General features: G+C 47.9%; 6 protein-coding genes across 6 annotated transcripts; 3 read left to right on the top strand and 3 right to left on the bottom strand.

Moving 5' to 3' along the window:
- The first annotated feature begins 42 nt into the window (after positions 1-42).
- On the top strand, positions 43-2,065 carry HD556DRAFT_1035629 (uncharacterized protein). The gene is made up of 4 exons (XM_041295946.1): positions 43-271; positions 330-1,046; positions 1,093-1,857; positions 1,955-2,065. Exons 1-4 carry the CDS (start codon positions 176-178, stop codon positions 1,982-1,984), a joined length of 1,608 nt encoding a protein of 535 aa, XP_041164411.1. The 5' UTR covers positions 43-175; the 3' UTR covers positions 1,985-2,065.
- Positions 1,690-3,916, bottom strand: HD556DRAFT_1343580 (uncharacterized protein). Its single transcript, XM_041302179.1, has 11 exons — positions 3,760-3,916; positions 3,676-3,708; positions 3,622-3,647; positions 3,517-3,531; positions 3,420-3,462; positions 2,964-3,023; positions 2,784-2,900; positions 2,496-2,730; positions 2,395-2,440; positions 1,911-2,335; positions 1,690-1,858 (listed from the first exon to the last, which is right to left on the bottom strand). Exons 1-10 carry the CDS (start codon positions 3,881-3,883, stop codon positions 2,147-2,149), a joined length of 888 nt encoding a protein of 295 aa, XP_041164410.1. The 5' UTR covers positions 3,884-3,916; the 3' UTR covers positions 1,690-1,858; positions 1,911-2,146.
- Positions 3,917-4,023: 107 nt separating this feature from the next.
- HD556DRAFT_1343572 (uncharacterized protein) lies at positions 4,024-5,764 on the bottom strand. The gene is made up of 6 exons (XM_041302178.1): positions 5,434-5,764; positions 4,984-5,381; positions 4,738-4,936; positions 4,576-4,683; positions 4,132-4,526; positions 4,024-4,059 (listed from the first exon to the last, which is right to left on the bottom strand). The coding sequence occupies exons 1-5, from the start codon at positions 5,698-5,700 to the stop codon at positions 4,521-4,523; spliced, it is 978 nt and encodes a 325-aa protein (XP_041164409.1). The 5' UTR covers positions 5,701-5,764; the 3' UTR covers positions 4,024-4,059; positions 4,132-4,520.
- HD556DRAFT_1343566 (glycosyltransferase family 2 protein) lies at positions 5,765-10,983 on the bottom strand. The gene is made up of 6 exons (XM_041302177.1): positions 10,332-10,983; positions 10,006-10,284; positions 9,386-9,956; positions 7,877-9,336; positions 6,963-7,821; positions 5,765-6,907 (listed from the first exon to the last, which is right to left on the bottom strand). The coding sequence occupies exons 1-6, from the start codon at positions 10,798-10,800 to the stop codon at positions 6,199-6,201; spliced, it is 4,347 nt and encodes a 1,448-aa protein (XP_041164408.1). The 5' UTR covers positions 10,801-10,983; the 3' UTR covers positions 5,765-6,198.
- A 2,526-nt stretch (positions 10,984-13,509) lies between these two features.
- Positions 13,510-15,385, top strand: HD556DRAFT_1036085 (CRAL TRIO domain-containing protein). Its single transcript, XM_041295948.1, has 8 exons — positions 13,510-13,827; positions 13,877-14,068; positions 14,127-14,155; positions 14,210-14,317; positions 14,364-14,601; positions 14,652-14,767; positions 14,824-14,916; positions 14,980-15,385. Exons 1-8 carry the CDS (start codon positions 13,726-13,728, stop codon positions 15,089-15,091), a joined length of 990 nt encoding a protein of 329 aa, XP_041164407.1. The 5' UTR covers positions 13,510-13,725; the 3' UTR covers positions 15,092-15,385.
- HD556DRAFT_1343510 (uncharacterized protein) lies at positions 15,315-17,522 on the top strand. The gene is made up of 8 exons (XM_041302176.1): positions 15,315-15,725; positions 15,792-15,958; positions 16,020-16,053; positions 16,116-16,147; positions 16,201-16,415; positions 16,463-17,209; positions 17,264-17,280; positions 17,347-17,522. The coding sequence occupies exons 1-8, from the start codon at positions 15,702-15,704 to the stop codon at positions 17,377-17,379; spliced, it is 1,269 nt and encodes a 422-aa protein (XP_041164406.1). The 5' UTR covers positions 15,315-15,701; the 3' UTR covers positions 17,380-17,522.
- Positions 17,523-17,652: the final 130 nt, after the last annotated feature.

Raw genomic sequence — 17,652 nt, 5'->3', positions numbered from 1 at the left:
TTGACGAGCTCGCCTGTTTTCAGACTTTGAAATTTATTTTGTTGCTCCTACCTTCCATGCGATTTCGTCCCCCTAAGGCTTTAGTCACTGGTGTTAGTGGCGTGATGGCCCGGGATTTCGAGAGGAGAGGCCTCCTAAATTTTTCAAATTCGAAGTCCTCTCCAATTCTACAACCATGACTATGGCGGTCGGATTCTTGTCGCTTCCTACGGAGCTCATATGTCACATTCTAATCCTTCTTCACCCCAGGGACATTAGTCGGTGTGCAATGGTTTGCTTTTCCCCGTAATTCCATGTTTTCCTCCATGACTAATGCTTGATCATACTAGACCTGCAATATTTTTTGGCTGGTGGTCCAAAATTCTGTCTACATTCAATACAAGCTTGAAATCTATGCTCAAGGCTTGATTAGTACCGGGACTGTTACCATGAATTCGACCGGCGCTTTCAGAAAGTCTCTGTGTTCGCTCAAGAAATTGGCATCTTTGTGGCGATCTGACTTCCATGCGACCACTACCTTTGAAACAGTGGTCACTACCGCTGCCACATACCTTCCAGTGTCATGGGAACACATGTTACCGATCCAGAATGTGCAATGTGGGCTTTGGTGGTCAGACTCGCCGGAAGAAGACGAATTCTACATTCAGGGTTGTGGCACGAATCCTACACTCTCCCAGACATGGCCTATCGGTGACGCCAAGGGCTTTTTTACGTTCGACCCTCTGCAGGATCTTATGGTTGTGTGTTCTGAGCCTGATGATGATGTCGCTGTGACCGATGCAAAACAAGATTACCATGTCTGTTGGGTGGAGTTCCGACTGGCTTCATCCCAGCGTCCGCATCCGAGTGCTGCGTGCACTTCCTTGGAGTGCAAACATACCTTTGATGCGCCTGGCTATTACTTTGCTGCTATATCACCACCCGTAATCTGCGGTGATCACGTATTTATCCTCTATGACATAGAGGATACGGGTGGCTGCCATCCTGAGCCTGTGCCCGGCATGCTCATACAAGTGATCAATTGGAGGAAGGGATATGTGAATAGGGTAAGTTCCCTCTGTTTGTGAAAATTCTGCTACTCAGCATAAGCAGCATTTTCTATGTCAACTGGATTTCTGCGAGTTAGATCTGTTCTATCCAGTTGATGAACAGAAGTTTGTCATCATTGGCCCAGAATCGATACACTTGTACACGTTACAAGGGCTCAATGGGCCGCCTCAGTGCCGAATCATATATCACCTTCCCAAGATCCTCCATCTATCATCATGCGACTCGAAAATCTTTGTTCATGGCCACCCGTCACTGCATGGCAAAGCAGCACACCCAGGACTCATGCCGAGCTATGTACCCTCCCTGGAGTCGCAGATTATGGTTGTAGAGTTTCTTCCCGAAGAGGAGAAAGACGCTATCCTAGTCATCGATATGGCTATCTTCTCTGACAAGGCCCTGCGCTCAGATATGCTTGTCGACATTCCCTGGTCAGATTGGGGACCTCAGTATGCGTGCTACTTTCCGCACCACGAAAGCTACCATATCAGCGTGTTTGGCAGCAAAATGGCCTATGCTCTTCCCCAAGATCGTATTCCTGATCCTGATCAAACACTGGAAGGGCTCTCCAGTGAGGGTTACATATATGTACATATCTGGGACTTCAATAAACGAGTCATTGCTCGTTCGGAAAGTGTCGACGATCCCGACTCACCAGATTTTCGCATTTGCAAGCCGGGTCAGATCATTGACTCCTTTGGTGAAGACATCGTCTCGAATCGTGCATACATAGCGACGGTCTGTCGTACGCCATTTCCGGCAGCTGGCTCTTGTATATTCTTGGAACAGGATCGGCTTACTGTGACACGGGTACGTGCTCTTCGTTTGAACAGAGGAACGGTCTGATGTGACCCCATCATAGGCTCGGGGTCACGAGGTTAATATCCAGGTCATTTCCCCCATCCAGACAGACGTTGGCCCGGACATCACAGAATAGATACTTTGGTTGTCCAGCGTCATGCTTGTATCATGTTTGTATTGGAAAGTGAGTAAGATAGGTAAGACTTAGCGACGCCGATGTAGTTTTACGAGCAATATGCGTTTTGATGACGAGCAAAATATCGAGGTTGCTTTCGCAGTTCGTTCAAACAGACGAAGTCTACGTATTTACATTGGGGTTATATGCGAATGCCATGTCATCGAGGTCTGTCACTCTGTCCGATACATAATCGAGCTGAGAGAAATATTCTCGAGTACCGATGACCAGTCGAGGAACCAGGACACATTGTTGGATGGTGACGAAGAATGTTGCAATGCTTATATACCACCGGCTCCCATCGGTACCACCCTGTTGTTCATGAATCATGCTGTGGTCATTGGTAGAAGTATCGACAGGACGATGCTTACATTTGCAGATATAGTAGCAACCTGCATGACGCTCAATATGAGATAGCTGAATGTAATGGTAAGAATGTTTTTTTTCAAGGTAAGAAACCGCATTCACTCACCACGAAAAATGCAGTACATGGTCCCTAAGGATGGCAATAATGTCGCCATGACCATCACCAAATCCATCGTCTGAACGTGTTCTCTGCATCTCGCGGACATACTCCACGAGGACCCGTACGGTAAGGAGGAGAAATAGAAGCTCGATGCATAGACTTGGAATGCCCTCAAGAAAAGGCACCATGGAGGCCATGGACATAGTGCAGACTCCCGACTCGGAAAGTACGCATTCTTCAGCTGAACATCAACGATTCATGAGCGAGTAGCCGTCACAAAATTGGCTGACTTGCATGCTAAGCCATCGGTTACTCCTCGAAAAGCGCTAGCGACCAGAAAGCAGATAATAAGGAATATCCTCATCCGCATGGATCGGCGATACATGGCAAAAACACGGATTGACATGACTGCTACGATTGATTTTGAGACATTAATAATAGTCCACATTCATTTGATCACATAATGGAACGGACCATACATCGTACACGCGAGGGCAACCATTCCCCATGACCATGATCTGCCAACAATGCCACCTATCAGGAGTTAAAGGGATTGCCGCACATGTGTAGCTCATTGACTCGCGGCTAGAACCGACATTAGCACATGGACTGCAGCAAGTTAGTAGCTGGTGGAACGTACTTCTGTGCTTGATCAGTCAGTCAAAGATGTATTCCTGCAAGTAACTTAAGAGGCTTTACCGTATCACCCAGCAAGATGCCTGGCCCCCCTACTACAAATCGAAACAAAACACGAGTTGGTTTGAAAGCAGAATTCCACAAAAACATACATACATATCTGAATTCTGAAACCCGTTATCAGTCAACAGATCCGCGACCTCTATTTTAAACTTACATCGCAATTGCAAGACCCAAGTAACGTGCCTAAACAATGTCGTCAGGCCACATATCGCGATGTTTTCAAAGGGCAACTTACAATGATATATAGAACTGTCGTTAGCCTCCAGCGTTGGCGCTACGGAGTGTTGGTATAAGTCAGACGATAAGTACATTGGTTTGAATTCCTCGCCCATATCAGCTCTACCTATTCGGAACGAAGCAGTTAAAAGGTGGAGATAGTAACAGCTTTAGAAAGATCGTATAACATACTTCACGAGAGAAAACGAGGCCTAACAAAGACCACATTTGAGCATGCTTGCACTAACTTGTGATATAACTGGTCAGATACCATAGTCGTAGAAGATGATTGTTGTAGAAGCCACTGTGCGCGAATCAACTCTAAGAACTTGAACAAAGGAGGCCAAAGACCCACCAATAAATCTAAAGTGAAGGTCATCACATCCGGTAGCTGGCCAAAAGCTTGGTGAGCCAGATGTAAAGCTCATATCCCGCGTGTAGGTCAGAACGAAAGAACGATGCTGTAGAAGTCGACCCATGCCACCTTACTTCCGCTTTTATAAGCTTCCCATACCGGCTTGCCATTGACCAAATCCATCATGATCATACATAACTTAGTCAAGTCTTACTGTCGTCTGCTTAACTGTCACGCCAAAAGGCAGTGATACTGAAAGCTTGTGTTTTAGTATCTCGGACAGAGATCATGGGAACTCTAGTAAGCCAGCGTGCTTACATCCATAGACTAAATTTTGCAATCTGAAGTGATTATTTCGAACAAACTCAATAGCGATCCTTTAAATCCATCGGCACCGGTGCAACGCGGGTTGTCTTCTCGCTCCACTTTATGAGCATGGAAACCAAATAGTATGAGCATTAATTTACCGTGATCATCATGATGGGCAGTATACGCATTGTACCGTCTCGGATCAACTCCTTTCTGTCACTCAGTGGCCAGGACTTGGCCTCCAGTTACAGTAATTCAGTCAAAGTGTCAAAGACCCTCCGATACGTTATGTTAGCAAATGTCGTCAAGGCGCGTGTGTGGCATTAATTAATGGTTGCAGCAGGAAGAATCGTGGTGGGTATCAATGCGATATCAGGGGGGAGGATGATATGCGTAAGGAAGGGTCGCAGGAGAAACGAGTTCGTGTCCAAAAGTTCTCATCTCCCTCACAACTAGACCTGAAGGAATAATCAGAAAGATTGAGCGTGTGAAAAGGACGGCACATACTAAGCTAAGCTCGAGGGTCCATACTCGTCTTGCCCATAGCTTCACAGGAATAGGTGGCTCTCCTGGCACAGCTAGATCGACCTCAAGGCCGTCCCACCAGCACTTGCGCTAGGATTACCAACGCGTGAACGACTGTCCCACGCATACGTGGAGCAAACTTACCGCTGGTTTTCTCCAGAACAATAACAACTTCTGTGCTGTAGCCATTTGATTGTAGTCAATAGTGACCGGGCGCTCGCTGTTTTGTCCTGGAGGATGATGTACGATGCCCGTCTTGAGTAATACAAGAGCGATCGAAGAAATACAACACCGCGAGGGCTCCATGGCACGGAATCCCCATTCGTCATCTCGGTTAAATCCACTATGGACGCTGTCAGTCACACCGTAGATAGCCACCAGCGGTCTTACCTCATGCACAACATATCAATAAGATGTTGTTCAGCAATATTGTTCTCCTTGTGAACGTTTCGTTGGAGCGCAGTAAAGATATTACGCTTTTCCATAACATTTTGTCCACACTTGTGCTTGATATCAAGAAGCGCCTGGTTGGCGGTGCCATGTTCATCAGTCAGAGCCTTTCCTTCTTTTGGCGGTATAGCAAAGTATTCCAGTTCCTCGCGAAGCACGATGATAGCCTGCTTGGTAAGGAGTGGATTCTGTGATACAGAGGGACCAAAATCTGAAGGCGACCCGTCAAGCAGATGCTGCTGTGCCGCAAACAAACCAGGCGAAGTATTGGTCCCATAGAACGTGTCTGATGCGTTTCTGAAGAAATCAAGCACGTATGCAAAGCATTCTGGGTCGAACTGCGGCGCGTCAGCAAACCTGAACCACGTGAATTGTCCAGTAGCCGCTTACATCGACGCCGTACACCTCGTCGTCTTCTTCATTGTCCCCGCCATCTGAGAATGCTTGGCTCTGACGACTCAGAACAAGCCCGTTTGGAAAGAGACACAGAAGAACCGATTCGGGGAGATTCATGATAGTTTCTCTGTCAACCGAGAAACGTCTGCCTCGGAGGTCGAGGAGCAGCCTAGTGAGTAACTGAGGCTGAAGGCTGGTATTCACGGGCGCATGCTGGGATACCTGTGTGATTGGTGAGGAGGATATCGATACTGCTGCCATGATGGTCAACAGTGATGATGAGGGAAATGTTGTGAAGACTGCTCAGGGATTCTGAACATCAACTTTCCCCAGCGCCTCAAGGCTACCACGACCTCCCTTGTTTGTGCAAACCAAATACTTCCACAATAACCCTGGGCAGGCTGGGCTGCACATTGTATTCAAGACTCGGCTTTTTTTTTTTTGCTTTTTTGCTACAAGAAGTCCTCTAGTATCTATAAGGAGTGGACGATGCATGTAACAAATCTGAACGATAGCTTATGCATCCAAGTTGAAATATTACAGAGATATTGCGTTTCGTGATACTGTCCAGATCAACTGCGCGTTGTTAAGATAAAGTCAAGGAAGGACTGGAAGAATGAAAAGGTCGTAAGGTATCACCATAAAACACGTGTAGTCCAAAGAGAGCAAACGAAGAGCATCCTTAAATTCACTGGCCAGCCAAAAGTTTGGAACCTGATCTCGAAGAATGTCACATGAAATCAAAAATAGAATGTATCTTTAATATCCGCTTCCATATCCTCCTGGATGTGGAGGCGCTGCTCCAGGTGGTAGATTAAACGTTGACGAACGAGAGTATCGGTTCTGAGGCGCCTGTGATGTGGACCGACGGACTGCTGGTCTCGCTACCCTACGGACACCCTCGGGCCCAGGAACAGGTCCATTGTCAGACAAGCTGACCCCACGGCCCCCTTGTTGATATTTGCTGGGCACAGGCGGCGGTGACATATCTTCTGGTTCGGCACTATAGCCACCATACTGGTCGTCATACGTAGCCACATATGGTTCAGAGCGGAATGGGTTCTGGGTCTCTCCAGGGTATTGGCTGGATATGGTCTGATTGCGAAGAACACCCCCTGCCCGGGCAACGTGAGCATCAAACTGGGGGTACCGCGGCGTCGGAGATTCAGTATACGAGTCGACGTATTGGTCTTGCTGGGAGGAAACAAGTCGTTGATTAGAGGTGGAGCCCCCATCTGAATAAACAACATCTTCACTAGAGCGTGACATAGCGGCTGACGAGGTTGGTGTCACAGAGCTGGGATTCTTACTGACGGAAAGTGGTGTAGGGAGTGTAAGAAGGCCGTTACTGTCGTGTCTCGACCGAGTACCAGATGCGTATGGCACACTGGGCGCAGACTCTGTCGTTGATGAGTCAACACCATTATGATTAACATCAGAGTTTGATGCCATCGAGTACCGATTGTTGCTGAAATAGAAGTCAGCGATAAGAAACGGAGCACGCCACCAATCACAAGACTTACACAGTTGAATCACGAGATTGCACCCCATTCTTCCACCGCCTATCACGCTCGAACTCAGCCCAGCGCTTCATGACGATATGCGAAGAGTCAAATTCTCCCTCCTTATCACCATGGTTGCCACCCTTATCACCTGCAACTTGCCGCGTCTGACCCCATGAGAAGTCATCAAAGTGCCAGAACGCATATGCAGGGAGGAGACCGTTCCATATGGGCAACGAAATTAAATACACGATCATCCATCCGACATAAGCGACCTTGCGTGACGTTACGACAATGAGGAGACCGGGTAAACCAAGGACGATGGCAAGCAGTACGAGAGGGATGGTAGTGTTGGCACCGCCAGGGATGATAGAGATGATGATGAGGTAGAGAGTGAAACTAATAGCGGCGGGCAGGACGAGCGTTCCCATAAGCTCCATACCCACGACGAACTGCATCGAGAAACAGAACGTTCCGCAAAGATCACGGACAAGAACGAGCTCAAACAGATTATGGATCGTTGAATTAATCCACCGACGACGTTGGGAGAGCAGAACGTGGAAGGTGTCAGGGACGATGGTCTTGCAGACGGCCTGGGGACAGAACATGTTCTTGCGCCGCGGGAATGTCTTGAGCAGGAGGGTTGTGAGGTATCGATCTTCTCCGAGGAGTAACAGGTTCTTCTTGTGCAAAGTGTCAACAACGTTCTCTGAGTACCGTTCCACGATGTCAGGGTTTGCCAGGACAGGAACCCAGTACCCAGTGTCACCCTTGGGAGCCTTGATCCGGTACATACTGAAACAACCGGGTAAACATGTAACACCACCGAACATGGCTTCGAACGCCTTAGTCATGTGATGTGAGATGTAGTACTCGAAGACTGCGAGGCAAAAATTAGGGTTAGGTTTCTACAGACACCAACAGACGAATCGTACCCTGCATCATCGTCACGAAATTATCCGCTTTATTTGCAATCTTTGTCTCTCCGCACAGACCCATAATCTCAACGTCCACAACCATGCATGACACCATGCGAGTCAACGAATCCGGGAACACCTTGGTATCCGCATCAACGCAAAGCACAAGTTCATATCGATCTGGGCTGACACCCGTCACGCGCCAGATGGAGTTGAAGAACTCATATTCAAACGTCGTCATCCGCTCGTCAAACATGACCTTCTGCAAGAACGCCATGAGCACGATCTGCGAGTCACGCTTGCCTCTGTTTCCAGGCTTCGCGTCGTTTGTCTCCAGCGGGTTGCCGACCTTGGCAACGACAACCATCGGAACGCGCTGCTGCTTCGACACCTCAACCGAGGCATTGTCGTAGTCGTAGAAACCGGCGTAGACCTTTGCCATGTTATGACGCTTGTGCCCATCTGCAATGGCAACATAAGAGTGTGGCTCGACCTCATGCGGTGAGATGGCGAAGTCTTTCATCATTGAAAGACAAATCTCCGGCGTTGTCATTGAGTTACCAGCACCTTTGACCATACCATCCGCGATGACCAGGATGAGCTTGTGGCTGTTAGGGTAATCTGTCGTGGCGAGGGAGTCGAGCGTTGTACGAAGACCCTCGACGGACTCTGAGTATGCCGTGACCAGGCAAATAGTGTGCGCGAGGGGGAAGTTGAACGGTTCGAAATCGGGGGGAGGCTGTGGCACAACATTCTGCAGAGGGAACGGACAGGGTGTGTCAAGGAACGCGGAGCGAGGAGAGATATTGCGAGACGATATATCACCAAACGACATGGTGCTTCTTGATTGACGGTATGGTGTATCAGGGGGACTGACTTTAGAAGCTTTGGTAGAATATGTGGTGTTCCGCTTGTAGGGATCTCCCATTCCGTAATTCGTGGTAGGTCGAGGAGAGGCGCCCTTAGGCATATTTTCCTGTGGTGTGAAGCGAGAGGTAGACGGAAAGAATCCTTTCTTCCCGACCTTCCCATTTCGTAATCCATTCTTGCTCACATTGGGACGATATTCGCTCGGTGCAGGCCGGTAGATATCGTTCGACCAGTCTTCTATCTGGGCGGAGCGCTGCATACGTTGCTCATATGTCTCCCGCGGGAAATTACCGAGCTTCCATGAGAAAAACCATGCGAACATGACGGCCATGACAAAGCGAATAGCGACGACGCCGATAATGAACACGAGGGACAGATAGAGGACGACCTCGGAGGCAACGCAACCGATTGAATTGGTATCAATAAACCCGACCGTGATCACGTCCTCCAGACACTTGCCGACCTGGCGCTGGTTTGATCGCATGAACATCATAGAAAGGTCTTTTCCATTATATGTTCCATCTGCATTTTTCATCTCATCGAAAAGAGCAGGGTACTGCACCTCAGCAGTGCTGAGCCACTGTAGAAGATCTAGGTCGAGAACGTTGCTAAAAAAAATGATCAAACTGAGAAAACATCAACTACGTAGAAACTCACGACTCGAAGACGGCCAAATTACGACCGGAAGCTGCGACATCATCCCATGTGTAGTAGACCTGCCCCTGAGGCTTCATCGCAGCTAGCCCCTGCCTTGCTGTGGAAGATACATGACAGTTCGTCGAATCTCCATATCCGGACACATTCTGTGCGTTTGACTGTGGATTGAACACATTACAGGGGAAGTACCAGTCCAACATTTGTCCACTGCCCGTGATACTGGAACCGTTCGCCTTCGTGATGATGCCCAAGCAGTTATCATTGGTGATCTGAAACAAGAAGCTTGCATCGTTACTGGCCAGGTTCCATCCACCAGTCAGCAGCGGGTTTGTTGATCCGTTGAACGGCCCCACGGCTGGATGCTTGAAGTTGGAAAAGTCGTAGTCATAGCCATGGATGATCACCGAGTTGTTCTGAATCTGGCCCTGGTGGAATCGATTTGGAGGAATGCCGCAAACAGTTTCTGTGAAGCCGAATGTAACGAAACCGACACCAGCCATCTCTATCAAGATGATGCTTATTAGACCTATTTTCTCGCGCCATGCACGTTGCGCATCTGGCGTGCGGATACCTGACATAAAATGAGCAATCTTGCAACGAAACCATACAAAAATGCCTACCGCATGTCCGGAGAATGAAGTGGGGGATCCAACAGGTAATGATGTAACAGTAAATAAACCATGCATCCTTGGGCCCCGGCCCGATGCTGTCAAGACATTTGCGTGACTGGCGGTCAGGTACTGTTAGTGGCGCGGCAGACTGAGTGGATGCTGGGCGCTTGCGCCGAAGGGTTGCACCCCGTTTAAAGAGAGCAAGTCCTGACTCCTGCACGTCCTCTTCACGTCCAAGAAAAGATTTTCCTCTGCGGAGCACTGCTTTCTGCGGATAATTACCAGTACCTAAAATAATGAGTTAGACGACATGCTACTAGGGCAGGCATACTTACTTGACGGTTGAACACCCACTCTACCAGTCCCCTCATTCTGCATCTGTGCTGCATGAGTGCGATAGTGCCATTGCCTGTGGCCAGGTTCGATCTTCTCCCTGTCTGGTCGGACCAAACTCTTCTTCCGCCCCACTCGTGCAGGATCGAGGTGATCTGCTCCTGCAGAGTCGATAGTAGGTGAAAGTTGGTTTTCGTATGCAGAGGGCAGTGTACGCTGGCGTTGCTGATCCAGGGCACTCTGCCTATCACCACGCTCAGTAGTTTGAAAAGAGATATTTGGTGTTCTGCCCTCTTGAAACTGGTTGAACGCTGGCCGCTGCTGCGAGTAGGCGCTCGCAGGTGACGGAGAAGATAAATGGCTATACCCAGAATACTGCTGTTGTGGGTAGACGGGAGGAGTCTGCGGGGGTGATGGGTGATGATGTTGGTGGTGGGCAGACCGTGAACGTCTTTGATCACGATAATCCATTGTTTTAGGGTCAAGGAAAGTTCACCCTGATGTGGTCGCTGTCGTAAACGTCAGCAGCGCTGCTTGTGATAGTGAGGAGAAAAGAGCGGCGGATTCGATTGAAGGGAATGGGAAATTGGCTACTGCCCCGTGTAGTGGCGCAAGGCAAAAGGCCTCTCAATACGTCGTTTTTTGCCACGAGCAAGGTCAAAACAAATGACTATTTTCGGACACACGTTGATTTCTTTGTACAAAAATCATTGTGTTTCCATTGCTCTCGTCATGTCTACCGCTCATTAAAAAACAAAAGTAATGTGAATGATAACAACAGCATATATATACTGGTCAAGCTGAGTACGACTCTACAGTACTTGTGAAGATTTTTGGCCCATAATTAACCACAGTACATCGTTTAGCCAATCATTTGCATGCTATTATTGCTATGCTCTCAGCAACACGGGACAACGGTTCAATATGTACGGGTACGGTAGCAGAACGCAGCATTTATTTCTATCCACACATTCTCACATATTCTCGTGAGAAGTAGCGCTCAACTAACGTATAATATGCTATCAGACACGGCGCCATCGCAACACGCAAGGTACGGTAGCGCAATGACCTTGCCATATTCGACTCAAGACATCTCACTATCTCGATTCTCGAAGCTTGCGGCGTCCCCTTCAAGCACAACCAACACGTCTCTTCTGCCACCTACTATATTGGCTGCAGTTAATGATGTCTCTCCTGCTGCTGCAACATCGTGAAAGAAGGGCGTGAAACTGCGACCGGATCCGAAGAATGGACGGTGCCGGCGAGTGTTTGCATTTTGTTATTTATAGGATCGTCACTACTTACACACCATACTAGGAACCTTTGTGCCCTTCGCTAGCTGAAGCAAGTGGTTCCACCGACGAATTCAAGGCCTACTATTCTTAGCTGAACGGAGAAAACCAAGGTGTCCTCTCATCATCTCTTTTCGTGGATACTACTGGTGACTTTTCTGTCTGCAGATGCTACGATACCGAAGTCGCACTGCTAGTAAGTGCAGCCCTCCTACTCCTGTTGTGTTGCTGAGGACTTGCTACCAGGAACAATATCTTGACTACACCACCACTTGATGTCTATGGAATAGGCGACCTTCCTGCACTTCCCACAGGAACGACGATCAACCCCGTCAAGTCATGTGTGTTTTCCTCGTTAACAGAGCTGACCATTTACTACTATGATCAGGGTATCTTCCGGAGTCTACACATCCTGTGCTGACAGCTCTTAATTTCCTTACCAATACTACAACAATATCGTATTATGAATTGAACGACCCTGCAGTGCTATCCATTCCTCCCGCCCGGACGTTATTTCCATTGATACACTTGCCAGTGGTTTGACACGAGCTGAGCGGTCATTTTGTGGATGCAATTTCAGCGGCATCGTGGCCTTGGCAGCTTGGCTTGAGTATTTGTCACCAGGCCCAAGCCAGGGGTTTCAGGCCCGACACATCACTAATGCCACTGTCCCTGTCAAGTCCCTGTTGTTACGGGGCTGCGATAAGTGCCTAGCTAATCATTAACCAGCTGATAGCATACCGCTCTGCTCTAGACGTCAATGACCTCAAGCTTGCTGGTAGCCATCGAGAAATACGGATCGTCGCCGAACGTTACACGTTGCACATCTGTGTGGAGGATATAAATTCTATCCTTGTCGATATGTCCTCTAACTCGGTAGCATCAAAATTTCTGCCCGAAAATACGACCTGGACGTAAGGCAGGGGTGTCGTCAAGCTCCTTCCAAATCTGCCGGAGTCACGGATGCATGTCGTGGATGGCTCTTACTACTCGTCCTAGACCCCGCCTATTTGTCACAGCTAGCGGGCTAAAGTCCACCAAATATGACATTGTGCAATCACAGATGGTAGGAAACTTGTCGATGAATCCCGGTTCCCCCTGCTCGTGTTCTGAATTACAAGGCTATTCAATGCTTTCCCATATATAATGTTGTTGCAATTTGTCATCGACTTTAGAATAGTGTGGAGTTCCTGCAAAAGCTATGATACTACATCATCGCAGTGGGTAGGGGATGGTGGTTCATTTGGATCAAATCAGTGCCACTCGATGATTTGAAAGTCATTGTAGTGAATCCATGACTGAGAGTACTAGTATGAGACGTGTCAATAACAACGACGCGTATGACGTGCATATATGATATCTACACATTGTAAGAACGAAGCGATTTCCAATTGGTGTCAACGCCATATGTAACCTCAATCCAAACGCGAATCATGAAATCGTTCCCTGCAAAGCCTTCCACCCCTTCCTGAGACCCAGATTTTCGATGATACTCACAGGCATGCAGTACGTACACTGGGTCAAGCCTGTTTTGAACCCGACAAACGACGGTCGGGTCACGAACGGTCACGTCGTGACTGATGGGCCCACTCATACCGCGACCCCCAATATTACCGTTGATCACGAACGGTCGGAACACCATCTGCCTCGTATCTTCGCGACCCACCGGCATGCAACGAGGAGTAGGAGGGGAATCAAGAACGAAGGTAACGCTGGTTGCGAACGCTAAGCATTCGGCGCCAATACTATTGCTAACTCTCGTAATTGATATAATTGAGTCACATGATATCACTCACAGCATCCTTTTTTCATCGATTCAACCAACCATCTAGATGTCTTCTACAGTACTGAGAACAACTCTGTCTCAGTACTCAGCGAACAATTCTATCAAATTTTGATGCCGCTATCGAGGAACTGAGAATGGCGTGCTGGTAAGTTTGAGTGGCTGTATATTAAGGTTTAAAAGCTTATGTAAAGTAATTTTACATTGCGACACCTCCTGTCCCTTATTACCAAATTCACTGGCTATGTAGGTCCACGTGTGGCACCAAGGCAGCCACGGTTGTCTGTTCACTTTCTTTCACCCAGCTCTTCATTTCGTACTATGGTCAAAGCTGTCTTTACTGCCCCAGAGCAAGGTACTGTCGTGCAGCCTATATACCAGTACTCCGACGAGCAACAAACCCATATAAAGGCATTACGTGAGGTATGACACTTTTCTTTCTGTCAACCGTTACCTGAGTCGTCGTAAAAAGTATGCAGATGCTCTGCTTCTGGACCCATCAGACCCGTACCATAAATGGGAGCTGCGGTGGTTGAACAAGCCAGATACCATGCCTCGGTACATGCGCGCAGCAAAATGGAAACTCCCTGACGCGAAGCGTAGAATAGAGGGAACGATCAAATGGAGGAGGGAGTTCCAACCAGAGTTAATCAGACCTGATGATGTATGTGCATATTCAACTCGAAGATAATATCAACACATACACAGTTGCCAAAACGCAGGTGAAGATAGAAGCCGGGACAGGGAAGATGTATGTAACTCCTTCCCCACTTCATATGAAAGAGACCTAATCAACGGAACACAGCATCCTAAATGGGTTCGATAAAGATGGCAGGCCCATAATCTACATGCGCCCTGGTCGCGAAAATACCGAAACCAGTCCTAGGCAGTTAAGACACCTCGTTTGGTGGTTGTACGTCCTTAGTCCTCTCATTCAACATCATCTCACAGGAGTACAGAGAACGTGCAAAGGATTTGATGCCCCCAGGACAAGAGTCACTGGTTATCATCGTAGATTATAAATCCACGACGCTTCGCACCAACCCTTCGATATCCGTTGCTGGTAAAGTACTTACGATCCTTCAGCAACACTATGTAGAAACTCTCGGTCGCGCAATCGTCACCAACCTTCCAATGTTGCTTAATTTCTTCTACAAAGGCATTTCGCCATTCTTGGATCCTGTCACCCGGGACAAGGTACGCGTTATTCTGTATCTGCGTGGGAAACGTGACTTGACGGGCTATAGATGAGGTTTAATCCTGATCTTCTTGAACTGATTCCAAAGTCCCAGCTGGACTCTGAATTTGGGGGTGATTTTGACTTCGAGTTCGATCATGAGACATACTGGAAACAAATCGTCGAGTAAGTTTCTAGAGACCTTATTCATCGATCAATGATACGAGTTCTAACATCATCAGTTTCTGCGGCATCGCTGAAGACGGCACCCGCTTAGAAGGCTATTTCGACGGACCAAAGAATATTCATGGAGAACTGCCTTCACAACATTCCGAGTGAGTCTATACCCATTAGATGTTTTGTTTTCTGAACGCTAACAGCGCGGATACTGAATCTAGTACTGCGTCACCCACTTCCACCTCGTCCACCACTGCGTCTGTTACGTCCGCTAGCGAGATTTTTTCACCTGAAGTGACACCCGCTGCCCCAGAGTTAACCGAGGCATTGTAGATCACTCAGGGATATTTTTTGATGATTGTACACTATATACACAGCACTGTAATTCAACATAGCAGCGTCTGCATAACATAGTCTTTGAACCCTTGCTACATATATTCCGATGCCTTCTAATAGCAGATTGTATTTGTCCCATCGCTTAGCGCTCAGTTACCATGTGTCGTGGTTGTTGCGTTGAAATTGTCAATATATTTATATTAGTATCTCGTAGGTCACTTGGATAAAATACAAATGTGTGCTATAATACTGTAACACAAAAGCCTTCGTATCACAACTCTTCTAACTCTGCCTTTGATACTATCAGGGGCCTCACCTGACAAGCCATTCCATGAACTCCTCGAGAGTGCCAAGCAAATTTACGAACTTGAATAGCTGCCTAAATTAGCAAGATGACATAAGCCTCCGTGCTAATGCCACGAGTCGCGGACACCTTCTGCCACATTCTGCCATCGCCCAATTTCCCCCGCCGCCGCACGGACGTCAGCCACAGGTTTAGCCACAGCACATATTGACGAGCGCAATCCAACCCCAATAAATTCTGAACAAAAAAATCAGGATCATCTTAAGTTTGAAACGGCTGATCTAGTGCGGCGCACCATCCAAGATGGTTCGACAAGCAAAACAGACAGTGCGTAGTGCTCGCGGATTGAATTGTGCTTATCAGCCACCTGAATTCACTGTGGCTGAAATGTAGCCGGAACAAAAAAAAGAGTCGCAGAAGAGAAAGACGACTCAGAAGAAAAAGGTGACAGAGACTGGAGTGTGGCCATGCAAAATCGATGGTTGCAACAAGCAGTTTGCTCGGGAGGCCGATCTGAAACGGCATCAGCGAACTACCAAATTACACTCCGTGCCAGGATTGTGAGTGCTTATTCAAGCATGTATGATACGCGACGGTTCTGACGTAGCTATGCCCCTGTAGTGCATGTCCGCAATGTGATGCTACGTTTACACGAGTACGTTATTCTTTGATCACTTTCATTCATATGGTGCAATTACTAATACATGAATCTTGCAGACTGATGCATTACGGAGGCATCAGAAGTCCAGGCATGGACATATATTGAGTGTCAGCTAATTTATCTGATTGGATTTGCATACAGACACAACGGCGTAATCATCGAACCCACGGAGGTAGAGAAGAAGAAAAGCAGCACCGAGCCCCGGGCATCAGGGTCTCAATCTCACAGCCGAAGTCCATCGCCGTCATCGAAAAGTGCAGAGAATCCAACCGATGGCGCTCCACCCCCTCTTGGTACTCTTGGCGGTCCGCAAGGCCCACACAGTTATTATCGTCAACACACTATGCCTGCAGGTGGTAGGTGCATTCGTTCTTGACCTAATTCACCCTCTCAATTGTGACAGCATACATGCCACCACCCCTTGGAGTAATCGTTGAAGGTCAATATCCTCCTAACGTTGGACTCCCGACGTCATCGGCTCGATTACACCAGGCAACATGGCCCCCAAGCGCCTGGATTCCTGACGGGTCACAACCACCACCTATTCCGCCTATAGGCTATCCGCATCCTTCATACTATGCATACTATCGTGGAATGCCTCACCCTCCACCACCCTCTGAACTTATGGCTCATCTACAAAACGGTGTCCAGCCGCACTCTCCCTCGCCTTGTGACGACTCATCGAGCACTAGTAGTCCCACAAGGACGAGTATGCACAGTGGCGGCGACCCCTCTGCGTCGGGAACAGGAAACTTCCATGGGAATGAAGCAAGATCACCTGTCATCGACCCCTCACTAGACATCTCACCAGTGTCACCAGCTGCAAACCATAATGTATCTTTTAAGGTCAACCAACCCGCTGTAGAAGTCGTCTTGTCATCGACAGAAAGAGAGCCATCACGTGCACCGGATATCATACACTCACCCAGTCATGTGGACCCTCGGTCGGTATCACACCATTCCAGCTCGGCTTCTACCGGAGGTAGCATCGAACGAAACGAAACGTCAAGAGAACTCACGTCCAGTCACGATATAGAACCACCTGAACTATTTTATGCTACCCAATCGCCACCCCATACTCACACTTTCGAGCGTCCACCTGAAATGGAACACATGCTCACAGAAGATGGAGAGCCTATGCTGAATCCAGGTTCGTTCTATTCTGTTGTGATTCGAAAGTTGATGCTTATATGTATCTGCAAAGCCGAGCTGTTGACTCAGGTGGGTAGCGCGATGACTGCTGCAGAATCTAATGTGTATGATCTGATGCTGGACCTACTGAACCAGGAATCCCTCGCATCTCCACCTCCATCTATATAACAGTCATACTCTAGATTATTGATGTTATTCCTCGCTGTTTTTTTACATGCATTACCTTACTGTACTCACGCATACACAGCTTGTCTTCCATGCATAACATTGGAGCTTTTTGTAACACTTTAGTCTTAATCATCATCGAAATCATAGATTCGAAAATATCAGTTGCTACATGCTTGTGGAAAGCGAGTGATGAAGGAACATCGGTATGTGTAGTAAGGATACAACAAATATCGCTGTTGAAAGCGTAATATATGTAGGGAATTCAGAAAGTGT

This window comes from Suillus plorans, assembly GCF_016647745.1.
Source record: "Suillus plorans strain S12 chromosome Unknown HD556scaffold_9, whole genome shotgun sequence".
NCBI classification, from domain to species: Eukaryota; Fungi; Basidiomycota; class Agaricomycetes; order Boletales; family Suillaceae; genus Suillus; species Suillus plorans.
Note: the sequence above shows the minus strand (reverse complement) of the source record. Positions and strands in the feature narration are given on the sequence as shown.

Coding starts and splice junctions, on each gene's coding strand:
- HD556DRAFT_1343510 (XM_041302176.1), top strand. CDS start 15,702: ATGGTTCGACAAGCAAAACAGACA. Junction 15,726..15,791: donor TTCGACAAGCAAAACAGACA/GTGCGTAGTGCT, acceptor GCTGAAATGTAG/CCGGAACAAAAAAAAGAGTC. Junction 16,416..16,462: donor ACACACTATGCCTGCAGGTG/GTAGGTGCATTC, acceptor CAATTGTGACAG/CATACATGCCACCACCCCTT.
- HD556DRAFT_1343566 (XM_041302177.1), bottom strand. CDS start 10,800: ATGGATTATCGTGATCAAAGACGTTCACGGTCTGCCCACCACCAACAT. Junction 9,957..10,005: donor CTTCATTCTCCGGACATGCG/GTAGGCATTTTT, acceptor ATTTTATGTCAG/GTATCCGCACGCCAGATGCG. Junction 6,908..6,962: donor CAATCTCGTGATTCAACTGT/GTAAGTCTTGTG, acceptor CTTCTATTTCAG/CAACAATCGGTACTCGATGG.
- HD556DRAFT_1035629 (XM_041295946.1), top strand. CDS start 176: ATGACTATGGCGGTCGGATTCTTGTCGCTTCCTACGGAGCTCATATGT. Junction 272..329: donor ACATTAGTCGGTGTGCAATG/GTTTGCTTTTCC, acceptor TGATCATACTAG/ACCTGCAATATTTTTTGGCT. Junction 1,047..1,092: donor GGAAGGGATATGTGAATAGG/GTAAGTTCCCTC, acceptor CAGCATAAGCAG/CATTTTCTATGTCAACTGGA.
- HD556DRAFT_1036085 (XM_041295948.1), top strand. CDS start 13,726: ATGGTCAAAGCTGTCTTTACTGCCCCAGAGCAAGGTACTGTCGTGCAG. Junction 13,828..13,876: donor ATATAAAGGCATTACGTGAG/GTATGACACTTT, acceptor CGTCGTAAAAAG/TATGCAGATGCTCTGCTTCT. Junction 14,768..14,823: donor TACTGGAAACAAATCGTCGA/GTAAGTTTCTAG, acceptor TAACATCATCAG/TTTCTGCGGCATCGCTGAAG.
- HD556DRAFT_1343572 (XM_041302178.1), bottom strand. CDS start 5,700: ATGGCAGCAGTATCGATATCCTCCTCACCAATCACACAGGTATCCCAG. Junction 4,937..4,983: donor ATTGATATGTTGTGCATGAG/GTAAGACCGCTG, acceptor CAGCGTCCATAG/TGGATTTAACCGAGATGACG. Junction 4,684..4,737: donor TGTTCTGGAGAAAACCAGCG/GTAAGTTTGCTC, acceptor TGGTAATCCTAG/CGCAAGTGCTGGTGGGACGG.
- HD556DRAFT_1343580 (XM_041302179.1), bottom strand. CDS start 3,883: ATGGGTCGACTTCTACAGCATCGTTCTTTCGTTCTGACCTACACGCGG. Junction 3,709..3,759: donor CCTTCACTTTAGATTTATTG/GTGGGTCTTTGG, acceptor ATTCGCGCACAG/TGGCTTCTACAACAATCATC. Junction 2,731..2,783: donor AGTAACCGATGGCTTAGCAT/GCAAGTCAGCCA, acceptor GTTGATGTTCAG/CTGAAGAATGCGTACTTTCC.